Source organism: Agrilus planipennis, unplaced genomic scaffold (assembly GCF_000699045.2).
Source record: "Agrilus planipennis isolate EAB-ADULT unplaced genomic scaffold, Apla_2.0 scaffold18, whole genome shotgun sequence".
Lineage (NCBI taxonomy): Eukaryota > Metazoa > Arthropoda > Insecta > Coleoptera > Buprestidae > Agrilus > Agrilus planipennis.
The window spans coordinates 1,173,024-1,182,232 of NW_020438920.1; the positions used below are offsets into that span (position 1 = coordinate 1,173,024).

At 33.5% G+C, this 9,209-nt stretch overlaps 1 protein-coding gene across 4 annotated transcripts in view; it reads right to left on the minus strand.

The window, feature by feature from the left end:
* The window catches only part of LOC108744086 (myosin heavy chain, non-muscle), a 71,169-nt gene that overhangs the window by 7,817 nt on the left and 54,143 nt on the right, over positions 1 to 9,209 (minus strand). For 2 of the 4 annotated variants that reach the window (XM_018479675.2, XM_018479677.1), the window contains exons 2-10: positions 7,556 to 7,712; positions 6,050 to 6,174; positions 5,885 to 5,896; positions 3,477 to 3,569; positions 3,254 to 3,416; positions 2,657 to 3,015; positions 627 to 2,568; positions 322 to 563; positions 16 to 265 (exon numbers count right to left, since the gene is read on the minus strand). In XM_018479675.2, coding sequence (XP_018335177.1) covers positions 16 to 265; positions 322 to 563; positions 627 to 2,568; positions 2,657 to 3,015; positions 3,254 to 3,416; positions 3,477 to 3,569; positions 5,885 to 5,896; positions 6,050 to 6,174; positions 7,556 to 7,712 — 3,343 coding nt within the window. Of the gene's footprint in view, positions 1 to 15; positions 266 to 321; positions 564 to 626; positions 2,569 to 2,656; positions 3,016 to 3,253; positions 3,417 to 3,476; positions 3,570 to 5,884; positions 5,897 to 6,049; positions 6,175 to 7,555; positions 7,713 to 7,761; positions 7,798 to 9,209 lie in introns of those variants that run through there. The other 2 variants (XM_018479678.1, XM_018479676.2) reach the window with 2 other exon arrangements.

Consider the following 9,209-nt stretch of genomic DNA (forward strand, 5'->3'; position numbering starts at 1 on the left):
AGACCTCAAATTTACTCTCTTGTCTGGTAGCGCTTAAGTTCCGAAGTTCAGTTGCTAAATCAGCATTTTCAGCTTCCAACGACTGCTTTGACTTTTCTAATCCAGTCTTAGTTTTCTTCAAGTTCTCCAATTGCTCATTGATAGCCGTTACTTCCTGGCTGTGTTTATGTCTCATATCTGCTAAAGTTACTTCATGTAACTGTGTTTCTTCCTCGAGGGTTTTCTTTAATGTTGCGAGTTCCTGTTCTCGCTTTGACCTTAACTCCTGTAATATAAAGTAGAGATTATGTATCAAATGCAATTTCATTGTGAATACTCTACCTGTTGGGCAGCAGTAGTGTCGAGGGAATCGAGAAGTTCATTCTTAAGGGCTTCAAGTTCTTCGTTCAAATCTCGCTTCATTTTTTCAGCTTTGCTACGTGCAGCCTTTTCGGCTTCTAAATCTTCCTGAAGTTCGGCCAACTGACTTTCCAATTCTCGTAAAGCCTTCTGAGCTTGAGCTTTCTGAGCTCCTTCTTCATCAACACGAACCATAGCTTGTGCTAACTCTTCTTCTCTCTTACCTATAATAATAATACAGTTGTTAGTCTTGGTTCAGATTTTAACTCCCAAATAAACTAATTTACCTAATTGCAACTGCAGTTCTTCCAGTTGGGTCCTCTTTTCGCCTAACTGTTCCTTCAGATCCGATACTTCCGACTCAATTTTTCTCTTTGATCTGTCAGTTTCCTGTCTTTGTTGATGATCTTTGAGAAGTCTTTCTTCGAGTTCAGCAATTGTAGTTTCATGTTTTGTTTTCAATTTGGCTAAATGTTTCGCCTTTTCCTCTTCTTCGGCTAAGGCTTGACTTAAATCGTTAGCCCTTTCTTCAAAAACTTTCTTCTCTTTTAAAAGTTTTTGATTCGTATCGTCACTTAATGCTAAATCTTCTTCAAGTTTCTTAATTTTCGCGTCATACTGCACCTTTTCCAATTGTAACTTTTGACGTGCGGCTTCCTCTTCCTCTAACTGTTCCTCTAAGTCCTGAATAGTAAGTTGTAATTTCTTTTTTTCACTATTTAGAGCATTGGCTCGTTCTTCTTCTTCTTCAATTCGCGCTTCTAAATCATGTAGAATTTCTTCCAATTCTTGTTTACGAGCAGTTAGTCTAGCTCGCATTTCTTCGGCTTCTGCACAAAGTTCGACTTCAGCTTGAAGTTGCTCTGCAAGAACCGTTTTTTCTTCAATGGCCTGTTGATATTTCTTCTCGAATTCCTGAGCGTTTTTGATTTGCACATCCAATTTATCTTTAACTTGTTTGAGTTCATCTTCTTTTTGCATAAGTTTCTCCTCTTGCTTTGTTACCTCTAAGAGCGGTTTTACTTTTGTGTAAAGTCTCCACCACTGCCAATTGCGTAATTTTAGATACGCGCTGCAATTCCTCTGGATAATGCGTATCGCATTAAGTTGCTGTACCCGTTTTTGGTAATTACGTCTAGATAAGAAGCCTCTACAGAAGGCCTGGAAATTGACAATAAGGTCGGTGATTTTATAATCACGTTCTTCTTCAAGATGAGCTAATACTCCTGCTCTAAAGAAAATCTTAGACTGGCCAATACGATATAAATTAGAATCCAATTCTAAAGATTTGATCATGGTTTCACAAGCTTTCTTTCCGTCCATGAAACCCTTGTTAATGACATTTGGCGTCAGAAGTTCGTAACGTTGCCTAAACTCTTGGAAGGGTATACGGTTGGGGAAACCTTGCCTACAAATCCTGATTCCTTCCAAAACACCATTGCAACGCAATTGATCCAGAACAAGAGGAGCATCTATCTTTCCTGCGCGTTTTTCGTGATTAGGAATGATGCAACGAACGAAATTAGGATTAGTATTTCTTAAAGTGACCATTAAATTCGTCAACTGTTCCTTATACAAATAGGAAACTGTTCTGAACATGCCTTTTGCGCGTCCAAGACTTTCGGCATCCTTCCAGATATGTGCAACGAAAGGATCTGTGGAATTTTGAAGCAAAGACACTACATTTTCGTTTTGAGGATCCATGTTCTTCATTAACCACATGTTAGCAGAATAATCAACTTTGCCAGCATAGTGGATAATCGAAAAATCAGCGATACCGCGGAAATCGCTCTTTTTGAATTTTGGATGACCTGTATGCGCTGTAACCAATTTTTCAACGAACGTTTTATCAGTGGCCTTTGGAAATAGACATTCTTCATCCAAAAGAGCCATAATACCCATCGGCTTTTCAATCAAATCGATTGTTGGTTGTAAATCAAGACCAAAGTCAATAAACTTCCATTCGATTCCCTCACGTTGGTATTCTTCCTGTTCGAGAATGAACATGGTGTGATTGAAAAGTTGTTGTAATTTTTCATTTGTGTAATTTATACACAATTGTTCGAAGGAATTCAGTTCGAATATTTCAAAACCAGCAATATCAAGAATTCCAATAAAACTAGCACCTTGTCTTTTTGTTCTACCTAAAGACCTATTTATTCTTGTTACTAACCATCGAAACATTCGTTCATAGCAGGCTTTAGAAACTGCTTCTACAGCAAATTCCACCTAAGAAAATGAAAATATATTAAATAAATAGATTTTCTTTAAAAGTATTTACAGTCAAGAATTCATGGTATTTTCTATAAAAACTTACTTGTTCTTTTGTTTGTGCTTTAGTTACAAATTCTCTTCCAACTTTGATTCTGGGCTTAAGGAAGGCTTTCGTCATATCGGTAACGGACAGACCCAGTAAATGAGCGATTTTCTGCGCGACAGTATTATCCGGTAGAGTAGCCTGATCCGAATTTCGATCCTGTTTAAATTGCATAGTGCCAAAGAGCATGACCGCGGAGACTATTCGGAATATGGAGTGAAAATCTTCAGGGGTAAATCCCATAATATGCATGGCTTTGACAGTATTCTGAAATTCTGCCGAATCATCTACACCGGGTACGATGTGATTGTCGTTGCTCAGGAATGTGTAACTTTTTGCATCTTCTAGAATATATTCCTCTAGAAAAAAAAATAATTCTAATTAAAACAATAAAATATGTAGTATCACTTTTTATTCCAAATGCCAAATAAGTAGTACCTACCCATTGATATGATATGTCTTAATTATCTACAACTTTTTGAATATCAAAATAGAAAATAATAAATGATTAAACACGTCAATAATTACGAAACTACTTGTGGAATTTACTCAATTATATGTATTTCAATATTTTTGAATCCATATATTTATACATACTTTTCTGTTCTGTTGATGCTCCACAAAGAAGCTGATAGAAAATGTGAAAAGTTCTTTCATTTTTCGCTTGTCTTATGGCACGTGATTTCTCTAAGAGATAAGTTTCTATGTTGGCACCAGCAATATACCCCGATGCATCGAAATTGATTCGAATGAATTTACCCTACAAAAAAACACCACCAATACTTTATATTTCCAATAAACTACATGAGAATCCACTTACAAATCTAGAAGAATTGTCGTTCTTGACTGTTTTGGCGTTACCAAACGCTTCCAAAATCGGATTGGCTTGAAGTAGCTGCTGCTCTAAGCTTCCCTAAAGAAATTTTTTTATTAGAGTTTCATACATCATTTGTTTCAACTACAAACATCTATGCAGCACGAGATATAAGCTGTGCTTTAATGATTATGAATTTTGAATTAAAAAAAAAAACAAATAATACCACATTAATAAAGTGTTAGTAAAGACAAAATGGCATAAAAAAGTGTTTAAATTCACTCAATTAATGGTAATATAATTTGTAAATGAGCTCAGTTTTTAAATCTAAAAATATCCCAACATTGTTGGATACATAAATATAATCCACGTAGGTATTAATTAAGTACATTGTGGGTTCCAAGCATTTCTTCCAAAACTATTTTCTTTATTAATAAACAATATACTTACAAATTTTTTAAAGCACATTAAACATCACACCATATCCTATTTTTCTATCCTAAATATACTTTTTGAAGTAAATTTTTACATTAACTTATTTGGCTTTCTGAAGTTGGTTAGTAATTCATTTTCTGTCATAATATGATAACAATGCTATTTAAATGATAACACAAATGAAATGCAGTGTTATAAATAAAAAAGGTAGGGCAGTACATTTCAAAAGTTTAAAAGTGGTGAACTTTAAATTCATACTTTCATTTTATTTTTATATTTATTAATTATAAAAAAAAACTTGTATTCTTCTTTTTTTGTATACTAAATTTATGTATATGTACAGGATGTCCCGAAATCATCGCATAAAGTTCTGCATAACACTATACAGCTGTCAAGCTGAAAAGGTCGTTACTTTTCGATGCAACGCAATTTTTATACAATTTCGATTATAAAATTGGCTTATAGGACCATTTCTTTTTTAACGAAATTGAATGCACGTGGTACCCGAAACTTAGTTAACGGTTGAAGAACACCCTGTACAGGTGAGTAACTTTTGGCCAGCACTGCACACTAGTAAATGTTATAAATACGCCATTCAAAACTAACGGCTTTGTTAATTGAAAAAAATAACAATAACGATAAAGCGTAGGTGGCATAAAACATTATGTTTTTGTGAAAGCTACTCTAACACAACCACCCAACTTTTACATTATACATACCGAAAAGTCCCTAGATGGGCTCTGGCGTTTAAAACATGTAAAAGAATAAGTGAAAATGAATTTTCAACATCTCTTTTTTTATTTATAAAAGAAAGCCAAAAGGCTGTGCTATAGCGTTAAAGAATATAGCGTATTTAATTTAAATACATAATTGTCATATTATGATATGCATATTAAAATTCCATTACCATATATATATATATATATTATGTACAATATATACAACCCATGCAATTAACAACTTGAATTGCTTAACTGGTTCGCTTTATCTGAGCAGACTGAGAGACTAATTGTAAGTAAATATTGTAAAAAGAAATTTCTTAATACAGGGAATAACCGAAATACAGCGACAGAAAGTATCAATGCCTTGAAGGTTCATATTAGATATAAGTAAAATTAGATTTCGATGGTTCAGGCTCGAATAAATGTAAATAAAACGTCTGTTTATAATTTTAAAATAATTTGATAAAAACTCTGACGAGCGTTTTTTGATCCTCCTCCTTGCGTCCAATAATACTATTAAAGAGGAAATACCACAAATGGCGTGGTGAGCGCCATCTGTAGTACGATACTACATTTGAGGATTACGTATGCTCCACGCCATTTGTGGTATTTTCTAAAACGCGCTGTTAAGATAGCAGGTAAAGGTTGATCTGTGTTCTGTCGGAGCTGCGACGAGCTGATGAGATCCAAAAAGATCGAAATCGCGATCCGCGTCTGGCAGTTTCGACAAAATACGGACCACTTCGAATTATTTTGTTTAATATTAAAGAGGATATAAATTTACAGCATCAATTTTAATTGTTTGTCCTGTATAAACGCAAGTCCTTTTTTAAGCATCTGATATTATTTAACATTAATACATGTACTACATATGTACGCAATGGTCAAATTATTGAAGTCCAAAACACTATTACGTCTTATCCTTTAACAGGTTCATTTTTTTCCTGATCTGTATATGAGCTTTTTAGGCAGTAGCACTACCGACAAACTCACCAAACGTTATTGTTTATACAGTACACTGTATTTTTACTATACCTATATAACTACAGAAAACACTTCTTTGACAAAATATAGATCTTCCTAAAGACGTCTCTTTCGACAATTTCGTTTCAGTAAGCAAAGTAATATACTACACACTACACACAATATAAAAATAGTATGTTTACTTGTGGCTTATTGTTTTTTGTATTATAAGCTTTATAGCATTGGGCGCTAAACACCACGTTAGGCAATAAAAAAGAAAAGCAATCTACTTACGATAAGGTCTTTCTGCAGAGTCCAAAAGACAACAAGGAACATGCAAAGAAAACGAAATTAGAAATAAATAACAAAACTAATATAAACTGCTTTTGATGTGTAAAAGAGGTATTTGTGTATTTACAAGCCTTGTGGCAGAAAAAAATTAAGAAATTGAGGACTTACCGCTCCAGAACCTTTTGGTGATTTCGATGCGGCTACGTAGGCCAAATACTGAATAACTTTCTTTGTGTTTTCTGTTTTTCCCGCGCCAGATTCACCAGTGCAAAGTATTGATTGATCTTCCCTTTCTGAAAGTTACAACAAAAATATAAAACGTGGTGATATCGACAAAAAATCGATAAATAAAATAAAAGTTAGGACGGACGAATGCCGCAGGCGATCGATACCGGTGGTAGCTTTGATGTACCAAAAATCTAGCAGTCATGGTTCATAAAGCGAGGAAAACTGGCATAACTAACGGGAAGTTTCAGGAAATATATAATCAAGAATATTCCATGTTCGTGCATAAATAAGTGACGAACATCCGACAGTATATAGTCGATACAGGACAGTTCACATACATAAAGCAGTGATATAAAGACATAGTGATGTATGTAACTGATTTTTAGATAAATAACTGTTACATATTGCGCTATATACATGAGATATATTTAAATTAACAGACATACTAGAAAAATATTTTCAATTTCTTAAACGCGCCTTATTATCTTGGTTCCGTGTGGTGATCTAATCTCTTTAATTTGTTAACAAAAGCTGGAATAATTTTGATTCTAATTTTCATTTTTTAAACTTTCAGGTAAGTTTCAGCGATAGATACCTATATGGGGATTTGTCTTAAAAAAAATAAAAAAAACTTGAGACGGTATTCCAATTAATCGACATACAAAAAAATTCATTTATATATTGAGCGTTTGACAATAATTCCAATTTTTGCCTAAAAATGAGCAACGTAGAATAACAGACGTATCACTCAAAATTTTGTAAAACTTCTTCAAATGGTGTTTACAAGTAATATAATCTTGCCATTACAGTATTGTAACTAAATGTACAATCATTTATCCCACTCTCCCAAATTCTCTTAAAAAAGCTTTGGATAAAAATCTATGTCCATTAAGTAGGAAGTAAGGAAGGACAACGTGGTCCCTTCAATATCAACGTACTGTCCATGTCAAGAAGTCTTATTTATTGGAAAAAAAAATTCAATTGGTAACAGGCCTGTTTCGAAGTATTTAATAAATTACTATGTGATGAAAATAATTTCACTCATACTGAACTAACTTAATCTTATGCTAGCAAAGCAGTAATTTTTGAAAAAAAAAATCCCAGAGCATTTAATTTCTCATTGGGACGTTTAAATAGCATTTAATTAGGGTTTCTGTTTTTGATTCCGCTGACTTTGCTCTTCCTACTTAATAGACGTCAAAAATCCAGAATTGTCAGGCGGTTCCCCAGGGTCAACTATTGTTAGTGGGAATAATCTCCATTTGGACTATATATGTTACACGACCGTAAAGAATTTCGTGACACACGAAGGAAAACAACGCTTTATCGTTAGTAAATGGAGACTATGCCACCTCATTATAATAATTAATAACGTATATTTATAATGTAGGCAAGTGAATATTTAATTTAAAAAGAAGTTACTTCAAATATAAAAAAAATTCTCACCTTGTAACATAGAACGATAGGCAGTATCTGTAATGGCAAAAACATGTGGTGGTACTTCGTGCCGTTTTATCCCTTTGTACCTTTCCATAATCTTTTCTGTGTATATTGGCAGTTTCTTGTATGGGTTTACTACCACACAAAACAGGCCGGAGTAGGTCTGAAAGAAAAAGTTTAATTAAAATTTAAAGAAAAAACAATTCTCTTACTTTTAATTTATCGTGACGCATTGTAAATGTAAGCAAACTCGAACCCTCTAGATGCAATCAGTTCTGCATTACCATCATACTTTTTAGTTTTTGTTTCGAAAACATCGCTTCCACGTATAATACTGCGGTTATTAGCCCAACGCTAATAACTCTTGCATCTCAGATAACGATGTCTGATAATATAAGGGTATACTTCGTTCGTCTTGTCTTTTCCTACCGTCTTGCAATTTGATTTTACCGAAGAAAAAAAGACGTTTAATACTTTTTTTATAGTAATAATATTCAATTTTGATCAACAATATATTCTCACAATTTTTTTTTCTAGTTGGGGTGACGGAAATTTAATACGTAAACCTTAAAAAATTTACGAATAAAGTCCATGGTAAAATAATTACTCAAAAGCTAAAGAAATGTTTATAATCTTTACATCAACGATTAAACAGTTGTACAATTATTGGGGTATATACAGCGGCCGATTTAAATAAATCGTTTCTATCAATTCCGCCTAGGCGTTTCAGAAAACATCTTCGAGACTCGATTCCCATGATGGACAAACTATTTACGCTATAAGTTTGTATAGAACCTTCGGTGTAGGACTCGCACTTTTTTTGAAATGAAATTTTCATTGAAATTTTACTTTAATTTCTTTACTTAAAATCTTCTGCAACAGCATAATTCAGGACTAGCCAGTCTTATAAACAAAAAGTACTGTAGGTAATAGACACTGATACTTAAAACTTAAACCGTAAAAAATAAAAAAAAACACGTTGCGCTCCGGGGAAAACCCACTTCCCACACATGTAGTCCAGAACAGCACTTTACCAGACTCCTTCCGCCCTTACAAAGCAGTATAGTTTATGCACAACTCCTAAAATGGCAAATTTGACTATCTACCCCACTAATGTAGTGTAATTAGCCACTACACTAAACAGCGCTGCTTTGTAAGTTGCCTAGCTGTATATAAACATGCCGAATTTCACAGGTTGACTTGGACATACAGTAAGTGCATGTACGTAGTACACCTTATATCATCATTATGCAGCTGTACTTGTTTATAGTAATTGTACACTGATATGTATAACATAAACATCATTTCGGATCAGACTGCTCGACTTCAAAAGTTCATAATAATTCTACTGTACCAAATCAATAAATTAATGATGTTAAGGCGTAATTGTTTTGTTTTTCGTTAACCTTCGTAACCTTAAATGATGTGTACGGTTTTTTATTTTTTCTTATTGAGTCGTTAGTTCGGAATGCGAAGGACTTTTGGCTTATCTTTCAATTTGTCCATGTTTTTACAACAATTTTAGAAAAGAAAGTATAGTTTCAATTCCGCATTCTTCTTTGTACAGTTTGTATAATAATTGTTGATTATAAATATTCGTTTTAATTTTGTTATTTTATTTTACGGTTATTATTATTAGTAATAATTTTATTCGTCTATA